Raw genomic sequence first — 19,644 nt, 5'->3', positions numbered from 1 at the left:
TTGTCACAAAAAATTTAAATTGTTAAACATTTACGAAATGGCAAAAGCACTTCAACTGTTGCTTCAATTTACGGAGTAGGAAGAACAAAAGGTAATGATATAAACCATGATGCTGACAAATTTGAAAAACATGTTGAAAATGGAAACCGCTGACAGTAATGTAGTGCCAAAACGTCACTCTCGAGCTACTGGTAGCTCACCACCCCTTTCCAAGTAGCTCGTCAAAGGGTTAATGAGTCCTACATAAATTTGAAAACTTGATTAGTCAAATTAGGGGTGAGCGATCTTTCCAAAAAATCATATCATATGATCCTTTTAACACCAAATCATGATCCACAATCTGAATTGCAATCTCTCTTTTCAGTGTGGCAGACACTTAAGAGAATATCTGGACTCAAACTCGTGAAGACCTCAGTAACACTTTATTTTAAATATCAAACAAAGTTAAATTCAATTGTTCTCTCGTTCACTAGCTAAACGGAGTTAAGGCACACGCCCCGAAGCTGGCAAGTGAGTGAGGAAGGCAGGAGTTGCGCAAATAAATTGGTAACGCAAGCGAACTATGATACATAGCGAAATGAGAGAAGTCGCAAAATCAACTGGAATGTTCAAGCAGATTATAGAAAAAAACGTCGATCGAAATCCGTTAAGTAGTTCTATCTTGAAAAGCGGACAGACATACAGACAGACAGACATTGGATTTTATATCTGCGTTACTGTGGCTGTTCGTTTGTCTGTCCAAGATTTTAAATTACCTGTAGCTCACAAACCGTTTGACCTGAAATTTGGTACACATATACTATGTGACGTCTACTGTCCACTTTCAGGGTGATGATTGACCTCTAAGGTTATTCCTCTTTTTGTTTTTATTTTATTGTAGAATCAACTCTCAGCAGTGGCCAACAGGGCAGCTGTGCAGCGCATACGTACGGGAGCCATTCTCATCCCTACCACCTTCGCTGTCTCTTACCCTACCTCTTCATATCTTAAATCATTCTTCAGGCAGATTGAACACTTAAGTGCCAGCTTAAGTGAAAAATTAAAGAAAACATACTAAGTAATTGCAACACAAACTCTGACTTAATCAGTTTTAATGTGAAAAGATGCCGACGAAAGAAAGAGAAGAAGCAGGCCGCTAAGGTAGAGAAAAGAAGAGCTGCTCTGGAAGCAGCAAGCGCATTAATCTCTGAGCAAACAAATGATAAACGTACAGAGAAAGAGGATGAAAACTAGGAATGATCAAGTCAAGTGGATTTATGGCACATTATCGTGCAGTGCGCCGTTACTGGTATTATATATTAGTGAACCTTCAAAGTAATGTTCAGTTAAAGTCTCAACAGCATTCTCAGCATTTCTGGAGCTTAGTAGAGCCAGATAACTATAAGAATCTTCATCAAGCAACTCTGAAAATGTCAGCTTTGTTTGGGTCTCCATACCTCTGTGAATCTGACATGAATGTCATGAAATCAAAGTTCAGAACAAGACTGACAGACGAACATTTAAATGACTCCATGACCGTGAACCTGAGTCGCTCCACTCCACCATATACCTCCGTGCCAGTCATCTGACTAACTAAAAAACACATCACATATGCAACTGGACCTGTGAATAAAGTGACACAGTGACATGTGACAAAATGACACGTGAGTAAGTCATATATGTGGATTTGAAATTGCATTATTTTGTTTTGACAGCATTCATTTTTAATTCAACAGTGTGAGATCCACTAGAAAATGCATACAGGCATACAAAACGCACTTGCAGGTGAAGTCAATATTTTTTGTGACGTTTTAATGCAAAATTTGAGTTGTGGACACCGAAATTTTATAAATATTTGGGCACAACAAGCTTATTCAGTTTGTTGAGGTTGAAATAAGCCATGAGAATAAACATTAGAAAACCTGAGGAGCTCTCGGCCATTTTCATTTTGTAAAAGTAGCTCTCAGAGTAAAAATATTTTTTGTGACGTTTTAATGCAAAATTTGAGTTGTGGACACCGAAATTTTATAAATATTTGGGCACAACAAGCTTATTCAGTTTGTTGAGGTTGAAATAAGCCATGAGAATAAACATTAGAAAACCTGAGGAGCTCTCGGCCATTTTCATTTTGTAAAAGTAGCTCTCAGAGTAAAAAAGGTTGGAGACCTCTGATATAAACTAATTAATTTTGTTAATACTATATTTTGTTAATATTTTTTTGCTCAACTAATCTACTGTGTATCATTTTTAAAGTAGCTGTTCTGTTATCCTTCTTTTCTCTTATCTGCCATGACCTCGTCCCCAACCCCTGACATATAATCGATGCTTTACTGTATAAGAAATACCAAATAGAAGAGCATATACTGTAACAGAAAATAAAATCAATTGCAAATTCTGGATTTATATAATCCTAGAAAAGCTTACTGAAAAATTATCAGCATCAGGTGTGGATGTTATGCTGGATGGTGTTTTGATTTAATGATAGATATTATTCATAGGTTTGGTTTTCCAGCATCCAGATTAAATGGTCACATGCTTCTTTTGGTTCCACAGATGAGCCTTATTAATGTAAAAAGCACACATGGGGTTCCAGGACATGTGACATTAAACATTTTGGTTGGCTGACTATCCTTATGGTGGATGTCTTTGCTTAAGATATTTGATCTTGGTATCGTTTTCCTTTTTTAGGTTATAAACTGTCCTTTTGGGGTATTGGGTGCTGCTTGATTTGGGGGAAAAGTAAATTTAAACTATTTTAGCATAAGGCTGTAACATAAAAAATGTGACAATGTCTGTAGTAAACTGCTAGTTTTCTTTGATATAACTTATCAAGAATTATGAAATTCATTATAAGAACCATATATCTATAATTCTCATGAAAATCATACATTAATGTAAATAAAGAAATCAGTGTAGGTTACATACAAATTGTTATATGGGAAATACAAAATCAAAGGGTAAAACACAGTAATCATGCATTTTTTTAAACTCTTTACATCATAGAAATGATTATACAATTGGGCAACTTGAATGAGTTTGGAGGTGTGGTTTACAATTTCAGCTAAGGCAGCAAAAATGCCACAGCCAGCACTATGCTTATCCCCATCCTCCAGTTGTAACTTTTTACAGACTAGTTGTTTTTAGTCATGATACTTATCTTGACAATTGGACTAAGATCACAATCCCTCCTAGCGCACTAATAAGCCGGGAATCGCATGTGCTCGGGAAACAGTCCAATATCTCTCTGCAGTTACAGTAAGTAACCAAAATGAAATTCTGGAGTAGACCAGACATATGGAACACACTTCAGGTGTCATTGTCTCCCATCACTACCTGAGATGGTACTGTCTTGTTGCAGCTGTGTTATTTGAATTAACATCTGTCTTTGCCTTTGCTTCATTTGGGCAAGTTATAAAAATGTGATTAATCATTTGACAGCACTAATATTTATTTAAGATACTTGAGATTAGTTTACATTTTAGAATAATATCTTGCCTCATTTAAATCACTGTGCAGAATCTCATATATTCTGTGGAACATAAAGAAATGTAACATTTATATTTCAGGCAGGATGTGTTGAGGAGAAAAAGCCTGCACGGAGGGGAAGGCCAAAAAAACACCCAACTCCAGAAAAATTAATACGTAAGTTCTAAGGAAAGGAGGATCAGCTGCCTTTCAGAGAATATTCTTGTGTGTGTTTGTAATGTTGCTTTAAGAAATGGAAGAATTTTTACTTCTCTTGCAGATGAATCTTTGAAGAAAGAAAATGAAGTTTTCTTTAATGAGTCAGAAAATGTAAGGAAGTGCTGTCTGCCTTCAAGGTTTTCCAGTACTTTTTCCAGTATCATCAGTTATTTACTTTAAAATATGTACTAATGTGCATGTCAGTAGCATACCATTTACAAGGAAACCCCGAGAAAAAAAGATTTTTCATTAAAAGCATATTGGCCAAAACTGAATTCTGTTTTTGATATTCGTAACCTTTTAATAAGTTATTTATAATATTAATTTTATTTTTAAGTGATTGCAAAGTCCTAATTGCATTTTTTATGTCATTAATCTGTCCATGTTCCAACCTGAGAGTCCTTGGTCTTGGGTCTGTCATGGCAGCATAATGGAGGTAACCAGCCCTGGATTGAACACCAGTTTATCGCAGAGTGCAGTGATATACTCACCCACACAACCCACACTGAGCTAGTTTTCAGACATCATTTAAGTAATTTAAATGTATTTTGCCATCCCAGCCTCCTTACTCTAGCACAAGTATAGCATTTCTTCTCAGCAGTACCTTGCCTTCTGGAACTTTTTCACTGGAAGTTTTCTTTCAGACTCTGCCATCCAGTTAGTGCTGCTGCTCATTAAATCACTTTGCCAATTGGGCAGCTCATGACAGTAGTCAGGCTAAAATACACATATCACATTGTTAGTTTTACCATGATACTTAATTATTCCATTATGCTTATCTTTTGTTTTTGGATAATTATTTTTAGGAAAAGACATTTTTAAAATTGTTTTTCCTTTTACCTTGCATTTTAGGATCATAAACCTGGAAGGATTGAACAGGCACAAGCAGTTAGCAAAGGAAGACCACCCAAACATTCTGGCTTTGCTAAGAACCAAAATAAAGGTCCATTGGGATTATGATATCCCAAATGTTCTATTTCTCAAATCTTTGTAGTTGTGTGTATAAATAAATTATGTATAATGTTATAAAGATGTGTATTTAAAATATTTTACATTAACATTCCAGATAGTCTCCCTGTGGATGAAAAAGACATTAAAGAGCAGAAAAATGATCCTGCACAAAATGTAAGTTATTTTTGGGTTTGTTTTTTTATATATTCATTAAAGTTTAGCAACAGAGTATAATAAAGAAATTACTTTTTACTTAACTATAAGATATTTCTATTCTGGTTATAATGGCTTTAAAAATGAGGTATCATATAGAAGACCTTTGCACGATTAATGATTGAGATTATTTGTTTTCTTAAATAAGAACAAAATGTGGGTTCTTTAAGTGAACTTTGTTATAATTCTAAACCATTACAAAACATTGCAACTGTATGCTACTCTGTGCAGGTACTGGTGGCAACTGCCCTACTGCTATGGGTTCTGTATATACATAGTTTATTCATAACGTGTACTCTACTGCCCTCTGTAGAATTATCATGCTTATTTACATTATCAAGATATCCCCTTTCCTTTCAGATAAACAAGTGCAGTATATTCCATTACATACTAAATCTGAGCACTTCCTCTTAATATACATTAACATTACTTACACACATTTTGAATACAAGTTTTTACATTTTTAATGTTTTAACAATTTGGTCATTCAGGTGCTTTCACAATTAGAGTAGATCTTCTTAGTACTGACAATGGTGTTTGCTGAACTGTACTAGCATCATCTGCCTCAGTTGTTGAATTAGCTGTTGAATTCAGACACAACTTCCTCGTTGTTTTGTTCTTGTTGTTGCTGTTTTATTTTCAGAAGACTTTTTCGATTCCTCCTGAGAATATGCCCAGACTCTGTTGGAATTGTAAAAAGACCTTGGACTTGTCTCCTCTTGAACTGTACCTGTTTGATTCCATGTATTTACCCCTTGGATTCTTACCATATCATATTTTGTTAAAGGTTTCAATGTATTGGCTATTTTATCATAATTTCTCTTTTGCCTGTTTCTCAAGAGCTCCTGTTTTTTCTTCTATCGGTGTTCCTTTGGCTTGAAAGTATATGGTAGTGTAGTGCTTAACTTATACCCATTGAAATCTCAGGTGGTAAAATTCCATCTTCTTTAGTGGAAGATTTGTAACTTAACAAAACTAAATAAAGATCTGAATTTGCAGTCTTGGTTTTTACATTAACTGCGTAACGATATGTACTCCGTTCATGTATTCTCCTAAGCATATCTTGCCTTAAAAACTGAGGAACAACCATTTTACATTGTATTAACAGCGGTTCATTTACAATACTCAGTTCACTTCTGATGTTAAAATCTTGTTTGCAAAAACCTTTAGATCAACCAGATGTTCAATTACCTTTTGTAACTCTTTCTTTTTTTGCTTCTGCTATAATCTTTTTGGATTTAATGTCTGACACCGGAAGGTTTTCCAGTAGTAAGTTAACATGAACGTCATCATCAGTTTTTGTAGAACTCTAATTTTGCTGCATTGATTCACATGACAGAGCATCAGCTAACATAGTCTACTTGCCTAGAGTATAAATCAGCTCAAAATCTTAGAGTTGAAGGTTCATCATTTGTCTCTGTATTCTTGGAGACATTTCATTTAAGTTCATGATTATGGCTATTAAAGGTTTGTGGTCAGTTTCTACTAGGAATGATGGTAAACTATACACATAGCTGTTTAACTGTTCTATACCAAACATATATGAAAAGAAATAAATGTTTGAAATATTTCTGTGTGTGTAATGAATCTATATAATATTTGAGTTTCACTATTTGAATTGAATTACTGAAGTAGATTAACTTTTCGATGTTTAGACTGCAGGATATGAGCCTGCTGATTACTCATTTGAACCACTTATATAAATACTACACCATGAACTGAAGAGGGGCTTTTAGCATACTCAAGAGGGCATCTCAACTCCAAAACATAAATATAAAAAGCAGACACCCATTTTACTGATAGTAGGTGATGTCCATCCATCCATCCATCCTCTTCCGCTTATCCGAGGTCGGGTTGCGGGGGCAGCAGCTTAAGCAGAGAGGCCCAGACTTCCCTCTCCCCGGCCACTTCTTCCAGCTCTTCCGGGATAGTAGGTGATGTATATAGGCTAAATAAAACATTACACTGGTAGCAGTTTGTAAAAAGATCACACCCTTCTCAAATAGTAGGGCATACTTTGGTCCATTTTATACAGAAGACGTATCTTTTCCAATCAAAACTGTCTACAGTTCAGATGGGCCTATGAGTATTTGTCTGCATCACTACCACCTTTTTAACTAGTTTCAGTTATAACTACAGTAGTTAAATATGTCAGCTTCTACACTCACAACAAATCGCCCTCCTCATTGCTCAGATTGAATTTATATTAAAGAGCCTGAATGCAAATATCTGCAATGTTGATATCTGTACTAACAAAACAATTCAGATATATTATTTTAAGTGTAAAGATGGTCTAGTAAATTCAAAAGTGATTTCAAGAATATGGGGCTGCACATGTGTAATCAAAAACAATACATAAAATAAAGCATATGAAGGGCAATCCGTTTCTTAAAAAAAAATGCAGATTCAGGGTTTTGCACTTTTTTTTATACTATTTCTATGGAAAGTGCCACAAAATGTATGGAATACAGCAAAGCTACAACAATAAAAAGAAAAAGACATGGATTGATGATAAGGCTACCATATATTATATGTTTATGCACATTTTATTTGAATTTTTTAACTTATTTGAAATGGCATACCTGTTTGCATTGATAATGGAAAACTGAGAAGGATTAATTCATCGGATGTATTGACTTTGTGTTCAAGGTCATGAACAATTGCACTGTCCCTGGTTAATTTTGTTTAGACAAATATTAATAAGGTCATATACTCTAGCTGGCACTTGCAACATCTCTTTCCGTAAAGATCATACATTTTAAATTTTCATGCCTTTAAATATGAAAATTACTGTTAAAATAAAACAATGAATTAATGTTTTAATTTATTTTTTTTTTTATACAAATAGGAGGATGAATGTGAAAAAGGAAAAGAAGCAAAACCACGCAAGGGAAGACCACCCAAACACCCACGAACAGTTTCTGATGAAATTAGTAAGGTTCTAAAATGTGTTTCTCAAATTGCATATATTAATTATTTATTTTTAACTGGCTTAAATTGCAAAACAAACTGTTATGTCTAAATCATTTGAAATAGATGAACTAATGTATAGTCAATCCTTGCTTATAAGGGGAAGTTTAGGTGGATCACTGTTGACCTATAAATTAAGCTAAACCTGCATTAGTCAAGCTTTGTGGAAAATTAGCTTAAGATAAATTAATTTAGTTAAGATTAGATCCACAGATTTCATTTAGAATTGTAAAATTAAGTACAGTATATTTTCAAGAACACAAAAACCTTCTATATATTAAACTACCCAAAAAAAGAGAAGGGTCTATGTATCAGTTTGGCTGTTTCTCTAAAGAGAAAGTATGTAGTGCACACCACTGTTAGCACACACCACACTTTCTCTATATTGTCTGGTGCTTGTTTGAATTATATAAGGCTTTAGTTTAAAAAAGGCAAATGTAAAATGTACATATTGATATGTGTTAATATGTAAATAAAATCAAAACACATTTTTATTTAAAATCAACATGGAAGTTAAGCACATTTAAAAATGTATTCTTTATAATCCTACTACTTTGCCATCTCTGGTTTATTTGTAATTTAGGACAGATGCATTAATAAGTCTTTAGTCTGGTATTTTACCACCACACTATTTTTTTTTTTTTTTTTTAGGCAAAATTACTGTGGTAGAGAGTGAAGGACGTAAATTAGACCATAAGTCAGAAAGTGTAAGTACACAGTTTTTAAGTTTAATATTTAAATTTTTTGCTACAATAATAGAGTAATGTTTTTTTATAATGTTACAGTATCTAAAGTAAAAGAAAAGGACTTGTGTGTTGTACATAGCGGTGTTACTTTATGTGCAATATTTGTGTTGTACTTTTTTTATTATTTTTTTTTTTTATTCTAGCCAGGGCATAATATTACTGTAGTTCACTGGAGCTGCTTAGTTTTGAACATGTTACATACAATTGCCCATGAGTAATAAAATATTCCTGCTGATCAATTTCTGTTTTTCTTAGTAACTGACTTGGTCTTTTGTTGACAATTGATGCAAAACATAGTTTTACAGGAAACTTTTAAACTGATATGGGTTTTCAGTAGTAGTAGTAATGGAAATTTTGAGTATTTATATCAACCAACCTTGCACCCTATACCTGCTGGGATAGGTTCCAGTCTCCCAGTAACACTGCTCAGGAGAAAGCATTATAATAATAATAATAACAATAATATGTTAACAGTTTTCTTTTGTTTACCTTGTTCATTACTAGCATTACTTTTCAGTTCAGTTCATGTTCAAGCTTCAAATTTTTTTCCATAGCTAGACAATAAAGTGTTAATGCTGAATTATGTTTTACTTTAACTTATTACCAATAGCAATGATGTATACAGGCTTCAAATTTAGCCCTCCCATCCAATAAATTAAATATTTGAATTGCTTATACACTAAAATGCATACACTGTATACTCAAATGCACCCATCACACCTCCTTGAGCCAGCAGGCCAGGAATTAGATTAGAAGTGGTACTGAGAATGGTATTACATATAAAAAAATTAATGGAATATACTCTACCGGTCAAAAGTTTTATAATGCCTCAATATTTCCAGTTTGTCTTCAAATTTAGTCATTTAAAATGCAATGAATGATCTATAATGTTGAAAAGGTAAGCAGTAAACTGCCAGAAGTTTAAATTTAGAGTTTAGGTTAGCAAAAACTGAAGTAAAGGAAATATCAGAATATTACAAAAGGGCCTTCTTCAGGGAACATCTAATGGGTTACAACATGCAGATGTTCTGTAGCGATTAAAGTAAATTAAGCCTTGCAATTTGAAGCAAACAGTTTACCCAAGTGTCCCAACCTCTGTTGATTACTTAAAAACCCTCTGTCTGACTTAAAGCAGAGTTGGAACAGACTGTGTTCCTATACCCTTTGAAGTACTACTTGGACAATATTCCAGTGATAATGGCAAGAAAATGACAGAACATTATTACCCGTAGTGCTGCAGCCCTTTCATTTAGAGAAATTGCAATAAAAAATTGAAATTGTCAGTGAATATGGTGTCATACACAATCCACAGGCAATTGGAAACTGGAAGAAACTCTGATACAAAAAGATCAGGCAAACCCAAAGTCACAACCCAATCAGAAGACAAGTTTCTGAGGGTCACCAGCTTGCGTGATGGGTGCCTCATAACACAACAGCTTCAAGCTCAGCTTAACAGTTGTCAAACATAGCAAGTCTCAGTTTCTAATGTGAAGAGGAGACTTCCAGTTCACTCTGCAGTAGTCCACAGCCAGTATTTCAAGCAGCTATTTTGTCCTTTAAGGAATGGCTTTTTTACTGCCACTCACCCTGTCAAACCTGCAGCACAAGGCATCATCACTGATTTGGAGAATGCTTATGCCATATTAAGAGGGCTGGAGGCACATGGGGGAGAGAGGATTACTGAGAAGTATGTGAGAATTGTCCAAGATATGTTTGAGGTAGTGAGGACTTGAGTTAAATACAGTATAGGGATAACAGACAAGACCACAGTTAGAGTAAGTCTGCGCCAGGGATCATCTTTAAGTCCTTACCTCTTTCAACTGGTTATGGATGTTTTGAGTCATGGGATTAAAAACAAAAAAAGGAGTGACGGGAAAGGAAATACAGGGGAAGTGAAAGTGAGGAAAGCCAAAGTGGAGATGAATGGATAAAGTAAGAAGATTTGAGGGGAAATGGTTTGACAGAGGAAAGAGGTGCAGGGCCAAGCTGTATACAGAGGGTTGATCAAGCACATCAGCTCCACATTGAATTGGGAAAAGATGAAGAAGTTCTTTCTGTGATTGTCCCGTATATCAATAATGCTGATATTTTTTTTTTTTGTGACATAGTGTGACCTTTTGACTCTGTCAGATTGTTGGCCAGGTTTGTCAGATTGTTGGCCAGGTGGCTACCCTTTTACTTCCTCACAGCTTTTCAGGGATGTTGTTTTGGCAGAATTGATTGTCTCTAAACCTGTTGGCTGCAAAGTTCACTCTGATCCAGAATGGTTTGTTTTGTTTTTTTGAAGTGTAATATTTTGGGAGTTTGTAACAAATGACTTAAACTTTAGCAATAAAATAAGCTTAACCCTATTGTTTGAACTATTAGAAAAAGAAAAGAGAATTAATATTCATTTACTCTTCAATTACATTTCTTATATATTTATAGTTTTTTGCTAAATTATTAATTTATTGTCATGTTAATGAAAATTACATAAGATGTTGACACCTTGACTTTTAATTTAAAAGGAATAGTAGTAATAATGCTTACAATTTTTCTTTTTTTCAATTCGCAATTTATTGTTTTAATTTAATAATTGGCTGTCTTTGAATGTAGGAAGAAGAATTTGAAAAGCCTCGCAGAGGGCGACCACCAAAAAATCGCAGCACACCCTTGAAAGAAACAAGTATGTTCATAATTTAGTTGTACTTTTTAAAGCTGTTTTTAATGTTTTAATCATGGACATTCATTTGTGTGTTTATATTTTATAGATAAATTAACAAAGGAAGAAGTGGAGTCAGTTGACAGATTAGGAGATGTAAGTAATAAAAAAAAAGTTTACTTTTAAAATTATGAATTGTTAAAATGTTTCTTTTTTAGTAATCTTCTTTAAATTATTCATTGTTTACAGTGGTGAAAATATTACCACTGATTAAATCAATTCCTTGAATTTTTCAAAAATAATGTCCGGAATCTCTTGAACGTGTGACTTAGGGCTGTACAGCTTTGGGCACATGGTTGGACTCGACACTGAAGCAGCCACTGTGCACTTACTCATATATACACCCAGACTCACACTGTGCCAATTTGTTTTTGCCAGTTTGGACAACATGCATGTCTCTGTCATGGTAGGAAACTGCAGTACTCAGAGAAGTTCATGTAACAACAACAACATTTATTTGTATAGCACATTAAGAAAACAAAATAAATCAACATTAATTAACATCGAATAAGAGTAAGGTCCAATGGCCAGGGGGGACAGAAAAAAAAAAAAACTCCAGACAGCTGGAGAAAAAAATAAAAGGTAGGGATTCCAGACCATGTAAGTACTGAGAAAATTAGAAATGTCACTTTTCGCAGTGACTAGGCTGGAAATTAGATAAAGGTCAGCAGCACTAAAAACTGTGATATTTTAATCTATTTTAAAAATGTAATTTATTTAAATTTTGATGATATGTTCCCAACCTCTCTTGATGATGTATATTTAATTAAATAAACTGTACAATTGTACAAGCTTAATTCTGTAATGACATCACCATATTATATTCATCTACCCATCATAATTTTCTCATTTTGCTTAGTCTAATACAGATTTGCATGAGGCCAGAGCCAGTCTCAAAGGTATTTTGTGCAAAAAAGGACCCATTGCAAGCAGACACATGGCTTTTGACTTGTGTTTAAGCAGTTATGAAGAAAATCCCATGCAAACAAAGAGAGCTTGTCGGCTCCACATAGATATTGGTTGTGTCAGAATTTGAACCCATATCTCTGGAGTTGAGAGCTTTTATTACTAGCCCATATTTCAGTGACTTTTTTCTAACAATTCATAACTGCTGAGTTATGCTTTTAATTCTAACCCACATATAATTACTGGTAAATATAAAGCCAGTCAAACAAGTACAAAGAAATTATTATACTACTATTTTCTTGTCCTGCTACTTTAACTTACTTAGCATATACTGTATTTATTACTAGCTATTTGCTGGTTTCCCATAAGCAAACTTTGTTATTGAGGTTACTTCTTTTGATATTCTGTAATATAGTATATCTGATTTAAGTGCATGTTATTACTTTTTCATTTGTAAGTATATTGTTTATATTTCCCTTCAACTTTGGTCAGTCTTCACATTGCTTGAAATGACAGACCACTATTTTTTTTTTTTTTTAATAGTACTTCTATTATAAAATGCAAATAGCTTAATACAACTTTTTTCAAATTTCAATGTGTCAATTAACAAAATCCTCTAGAAACAACATTGCTGAACTTGATATTGTGTTTTCTACCTTTACTATCAAGCAGTAAAGATAATGGCAGCTCTTAGAGTAGTGTAAGTGATATTACACTAGAGTTTAACTTAATGTTTAATGTTTAAAAAAAAAATAAAATAATTTTACTGCATGCACAGACAGGATTCATCATATTGGCACAAAATAGTGAACATGATTCTTGTCTTTAAAGCACAAATTATCTTGATAATTTGCTTTTACATGGTCTTCTCAAACAATGATTTACAGTGCAGCAAAGGTTAAGGTCCTTGCTACAACTTGTTTGTAAACTTTCTTACTGCTTTTTGTCCATCTGTTGATCTGAGTAAACACATTTTATTCACCCATCCATCAGTTTTCTAACCAGCCTGTGCAGTTAAGGGTCTCTGTGCCAGTTATGACCAGAGCATCAATACCTTACTGGACCCATACTGAATATCTGTACTCACTCAGCTCAAATTTATTAACATACACAGCAGGGAAGCTCCAATTAGGTTTTTTAGAACCAATATCAATCAGTTTCATTTTATAGGATTGGTAAGTTCCGATTTTTTTGCTTTCTTGATCTCTTTTAAAAATAAATACATGCACTAAGCTCCTCTATAACCAAATGCATAGATCTCTTGTGGTTTATATTAAAGTTTTAACTTTTCTATTTTTATAGTTAAACTGCAGACTGTTTGTTGCCTGTTCATGCTGATTGCAGTAACACCATAATAATAATGATAACTATTTTGCACAAGTACTGTAGTTAACAAAATGGATACAAGAGAATTCCAAAATGCATTGTATTTGCAGCAGCTTTAGGAAATATTAGATTTTTAATTCAAATGTATTAATTTAATTTAATGTTAATTAATTAATTTCGATCTACGTTCCTACCCTCACCTATGGTCATGAGCTATGGGTAGTGACTGAAAGAACGAGATCGCAAATACAAGCGGCTGAAATGAGTTTCCTCCGCAGGGTGTCTGGGCTTTCCCTTAAAGATAGGGTGAGGAGCTCAGTCATCCGGGAGGGGCTCAGAGTAGAGCCGCTGCTCCTCCGCATCGAGAGGAGTCAGATGAGGTGGCTCGGGCATCTGATCAGGATGCCTCCTGGACGCCTCCCTGGTGAGGTGTTCCGGGACGTCCAACCGGGAGGAGGCCCCAGGGAAGACTCAGGACACACTGGGGGGACTATGTCTCCCGGCTGGCCTGGGAATGCCTTGGGATTCTCCGGGAAGAAGTGGCCGAGGAGAGGGAAGTCTGGGCTTCTCTGCTTAATCTGCTACCCCCGCGACCCGACCTCGGATAAGCGGAAGAGGATGGATGGATGTATGTATTCATTTTATTGCTTCTTGAACACATGCTCTAAAAGGAAAGAAAAAACTACAGTCCTTGACCACAGTGGACCACATATGAAGTTTCAAGGAAGCAAAAATTTGGCTTACAAAAATGAGTTCATCTTCATCTTTCTTAGTACTGTTAAAAACATATACCCATTTCCAAACATACTTTGGTTTTTATATATTTTACTCAATGAATGGAGTCATAATTTTAGACAAAATGCAATGTTAAAGAAGAGGAACATGAGTGAATACATAATGCTGTTTTTATTGTTTACTAGCAAAATACCCGCGCTTCGCAGCGGAGAAGTAGTGTGTTAAAGAAGCAATGAAAAGAAAAGGAAACATTTTGAAAATAACGTAACCTGATTGTCAATGTAATTGTTTTGTCACTGTTGTGAGTGATGAGTGTTGTTGTCATATATATATATTTACACACACACACATAAACATATATATATATACATATCTATACATATACACATATATACATACATATATATCTACATATACACACACACATATATACACACATATACATACATACACACACATATATACACACAAATACATATATATATATATATATACATACATACACACACACATATATAAACATATATATACATATACATACATATCTACATATATACACACACAGCTATTTCGTATCAGTGCAATACGCTGTTTGTTAAAACGGTTGACTCCGCTCTTACGTGCAATAACAAATCAAATCATTCAGTTGTCTTTGCTCATATGTCATTTTAGAGCTGGACGCCTGGCATCTTTTTTTGTCCACAAGTTTGTTTCTGTTTGGTGTGAGGTTCTGTGTTGTGGAGATTCTCAGGATGGATTGCAGGTGCTCATCAGTGAGGCGACTCCTGTGTGCTGTTTTGTTAGTCTTTATCACTGAGAAGAGCTTCTCACACAGATATGTGCTACCAAACATGCACAAGGTTCGAACCGCATGTAGACAGACTTTTTTTGTTCTTCAAAGTCACCAAAGCGCCGTGCAAACTCAGTGCGCAATAACTCTAGTAAGCGGTAAGTGTTCGCAAGGCAGCTGAAGCGCTGCATTATGGGATCTGTAGTTTATTGTGTTACCAGCGCTTCATATACCCGGCTTTAATAACAATAATACAGTATATAAAATGATCTCGGGCGGATATAATTACACGCCGGGCGGATGTGGCCCGCGCCCTTGAGTTTGACACATATGGACTAAATAGAACTTGAAAAGATATATTTTTCAAATGTGATCGCGCAATTCAGATAGAGTTGACGCAAGACTACAGCCTGCATGCCTCAATGAGTCATCCTCCCCTCGCTCTTACTTTTTACCGTTCAGCTAATGAATACACTGAGTATGGCTTTACCAAAACAATCATTGATGGCGAATAAAGTATCCATTATTCGAGTATGTAGAGCGGGACATATATATATACATATATATATACCCGCGTATCGCAGCGGAGAAGTAGTGTGTTAAAAAGGTAGAAAAGAAAAGGGAACATTTTAAAAATAACGTAACATGACTGTCAATATACAGTATTTGTTTTGTGAGTGTTATGAGTGTTGCTGTCATCAAGGATTTGATTATCATTATTTCTTTCAATCAGGTTCGTATTTGTAGGATGTGTTGTGTTCAAGTTACATTCCGTGTTTGTCAATCGTTGTAAAGATGACAGGTTTCATTCATCGATTCGTTTCTTACTGCATCAATAAACAGCTCGTCTTCTTCTTTATCTGAGACCTGACACACTGCATGCACGGGTTTTTTACACTGTCTTCCTTTAGCGGACATTGACTTTTTCCACAGTGTGCTTTGTTTCCACAGTAGCTGCATTTATGAATATGCTTATCAGACGCTTCATATTTTTTGCTGCCTTTTCAATTGTGTAATTCGGTTTTGTTCAGCTCTTTGGAACTGTTGCTTTTATCTGTGCACGCGCCAGTTCACGTGAGCCACTCGGTGTACTTGCATCGAAGGTTCCCAGCTGTGCTGGTGCCATCTCGCTATGTCCATAGCTTTATTTAATGTTACCTTAGTCCTGGCACTTAAAACTTTCTCTCGCAGTTTCGCTGAGTTTGTGTCAAACACTACCCTGACCATCTCATCTTCCTCTCCATAAGCACAGTCCTTCACCCGTGAATATTTACCCGTGGCAGTTTGCTATTGGATTGCCGCTGACGGACGGCCTTATATGGGCAGGCACTAAATTACAAACGCCAGCGGCAGTCTGTCTATGAACTTAATTTAAAGTGTAGGTTTACATCGTGCTTTGTTTCCGAAGTAGCAGAACTCATGAATATAGTTGTATATGTCACTCGCTCGCTTCTTATTGTTTCTCTGCCTTCTCAATTATATAATGCATGTTTTCTTGAGCGCTTTTTTGAGGTCTTCCTGGTTTTCTATGTACTGCGTGATTACGTGGGAGGCGTGATGATGTCACACGAAACTCCCCCACGGCGTTGAAGCTCATCTCCATTACAGTAAATGGAGAAAAACTGCTTCCAGTTATGACCATTACGCGTAGAATTTCGAAATGAAACCTGCCCAACTTTTGTAAGGAAGCTGTAAGGAATGAACCTGCCAAATTTCAGCCTTCCACCCACACGGGAAGTTGGAGAATTAGTGATGAGTGAGTGAGTGAGTGAGGGAGGGAGGGAGGGCGGGCTTTGCCTTTTATCAGTATAGATTCAAGAAATAAAGTTTTCCAGAAAACCTCTGTATGAAAGAGTATTTTTCCTCATAGTTTCAGTACTAAATATATCCTATAATATTGGTCATTAACATCAGTGTTGAGGAATTGTAACCAACTCTTCTTTGTAGAACTGCGTTAATTCATATATATTCGTAAGTTTTTGAGAGTGAGCTGTTCTTTTCAGATTTGGGACTTTCACTAAGCCACTCCAAAACCTCTTGACTATTTAGTTGTAGATTTACTTTTTTGTTTAGGGTCATAATCCTGTTGTGTAACCCAGTTACACTTCAGCTTGAGGCCATTCAGAGATGACTGGACATTCTCCTTAAGAATATTCTGGTAAAGTGGTAAAGAATTAACGGTTCCTTCAATGATGGCAAATCTTCCCATACCATCTCATTACGACCCACATGTTGTTTTTACTATTGAACACTGCATTAGCTTTATGCTAAGCTCAGTGAAACCTGTGTCGTCCAAAGAGCTTTACATTTGACTTGTCTGTTGTACACACGTTTCTTTACAAATTAGAGCAGAGCATTGGTGTTACTTTGGATGATAAAGTACTCTCCCATGAATTCAGTTTTTATTCAGTTTATTTTTATCTTGAAATAAAGAAAACTGACTTTACCTGAGGTTAGAGAGACCTGTAAGTCTTTGAATTTTGTGCAGGGATATTCTGTGACTTCTTTAATGTGTCATTACTGTGATTTCCATCCATTTTCTGGAAGTTGGTTCATCTGTTACAAGATTATAGATAGCAAGAGCCTTTTCTATGCATCATACTAAATGCCATTCTATTGGAGGCCACACAAACACACTTGCTCATACTCATATATACAATTGCAAATATGTGTTTCTGGTTTTCAATACTCCTATATACAGTTGCAAGTATGTGTTTCTGGTTTCCAACATTTAGCCATGTAGATGATGTGTTTTTTTTTAGCAGAACTTTAATAAATGACATACAGAAAAAAGTATATTGACATTATATTACAGTATATTTTATTTTATTATTTATTATATCTCATTATTCAGTGTAGTGCAGAAGTGTTTCAGTTGTTTCTTTGTGATAAAACTCTGTTATCAATTTGTTTTTAAGTATTTTAATTGTGTATGACTTGCTGGTTTAGGTGGAAAATTTGGAAAAAACTGACAAAACACTCCGGAATGGGCAACATTCTGCAGTTCAATTTAAAGAGGCAGGCAAGTTTGTTTTGGTTTTTTTTTTTGTTTGTTTTAGCTCAGTTCAGAAACTGCTTTTTAGGAACTGGCATGTAGTTGTGTTAATGTTTTGGTTATATTATTTAAAAATAAAAAGAATAATTACAAATCACAAACAAATAGTACTAATATATTGCATTCTAACTGTCATGTATTTCTTATATTCAATTAGGAAACCAACAAAATAATGAAGCTGATCAGAAAAAAGAACACAGTACAAGTCAGGGACCGAATGAGGCAAGATGTGTGAATGGAATCTAAAATTACTGTCTCTTATCAAGTTGGTTTGTTTTTAGATGTCTGTGAGTCTCTATAAAAACTTTTCATCTTTGACTTGTGTGGCTGGAAAGAGTATATTTCTTTTGTCTTGTGCATTGCTCTGCCTTTATCATTATGTTTTGATCCACTGATTAAATCATTGTTGATAGCATGTACAAGATTAGGCTATGATTCTAAACGATTAAATTAAATGCAGTGTTCTCCTTCTATTTTGTTTTTGTTTTTATGAGTAACATTGGCAGAATTTTACTTTTTACTGTAGGTAAAGCTTCATAGTTGGTTATTACATATCACAAATAAACATTGAGTTAGTGTGTAGCATGATGTTTTTTTCATAACAGTGTTCTCACCTTGCCCACAGATGTTTTTCCTTTTCGTCTTGATTGTACGGTGCCTATAAAGAGCTTAAAATTCCACTTTGCAGGGATCTGTTTTCACTTTGATATTAAAGAGTCTTATTCTGTTGATCAGTGTGAAAAATTCAAAATTAAACCAGTGTAATTTAATTTTTTATAATAATAAAATAGGAAAAACATCTAATGGGTGAATACTTTTTTGACACTGTAAAGCTAACTGAAAGCTTGAAAGAATAATTTGACAATGAAACTGAGAATGTAATGTTTAAATATTTCACTTAATTTAGAATACTAATGCTGAGAAAGTGGAGATTAAGAAGCCTGGGCGGAGAGGAAGACCTCCAAAAAGTCCCATCTCAGAGGAAACAAAAGGTGAGGCTATAAAATTATAATTCATTCATGTGCAGCTGATGTTTAGGTTGGTTAGACACTGAATAGTATAGGTGTATGTGTGTGCCATGTTAAGGGCTGTTTCCTGCCCTGCTCACAGAGAAAGGCATTGCCTCAGCACTGAAAGAAGCTAGTATGAAAATGTATGCATGTACTTAGTTTAATCCAGATATGAAATGCAAGAAAAAAATCATTAACACAAACAAATGTAATAAATGAAAATGCTATCTTTTTGTGTGAATTGCAGTACAAAAACCTCTTTGTACAAAATGTAATGTTTTTCTTTGTCTAGTGTTGCTTCAAGGATTGGCATGAAAAAAGTTTTGATTGAGTACATAATTATACATAGTTACAAATTGTTTTACTTTTTGTTTCAGAGTAATATTTAAAGTGTGTGTATATATGTACAGTATATAATTTTTTTTTACACATTTAATTCTACTGCGGTACTTTTTTTTTTTTAGAGATTAGGTGCAAGAGACTGAATTTTTTTTTTTTTTAAAGTAACATGTTATTTCATAAAACACGACACCTTGTGCCAAACAGTATAAGTTTGCAGTGCTATGGGATATGGATAC

General features: G+C 34.8%; 1 protein-coding gene across 3 annotated transcripts in view; it reads left to right on the top strand.

The window, feature by feature from the left end:
- The window catches only part of bod1l1 (biorientation of chromosomes in cell division 1-like 1), a 153,161-nt gene that overhangs the window by 105,511 nt on the left and 28,006 nt on the right, over positions 1-19,644 (top strand). For all 3 annotated transcript variants that reach the window (XM_039751506.1, XM_039751505.1, XM_039751504.1), the window contains exons 26-36: positions 3,546-3,621; positions 3,725-3,774; positions 4,516-4,606; positions 4,730-4,788; positions 7,676-7,760; positions 8,449-8,504; positions 11,139-11,208; positions 11,294-11,340; positions 17,951-18,023; positions 18,214-18,278; positions 18,964-19,048. In XM_039751506.1, the coding sequence (XP_039607440.1) occupies positions 3,546-3,621; positions 3,725-3,774; positions 4,516-4,606; positions 4,730-4,788; positions 7,676-7,760; positions 8,449-8,504; positions 11,139-11,208; positions 11,294-11,340; positions 17,951-18,023; positions 18,214-18,278; positions 18,964-19,048 (757 nt within the window). The remainder of the gene's footprint in view (positions 1-3,545; positions 3,622-3,724; positions 3,775-4,515; positions 4,607-4,729; positions 4,789-7,675; positions 7,761-8,448; positions 8,505-11,138; positions 11,209-11,293; positions 11,341-17,950; positions 18,024-18,213; positions 18,279-18,963; positions 19,049-19,644) is intronic.

Source organism: Polypterus senegalus, chromosome 4 (genome assembly GCF_016835505.1).
Source record: "Polypterus senegalus isolate Bchr_013 chromosome 4, ASM1683550v1, whole genome shotgun sequence".
NCBI classification, from domain to species: Eukaryota; Metazoa; Chordata; class Cladistia; order Polypteriformes; family Polypteridae; genus Polypterus; species Polypterus senegalus.
The sequence above is the reverse complement of the archived record's forward strand: the minus strand, read 5'-3'. Positions and strand labels throughout refer to the sequence as shown.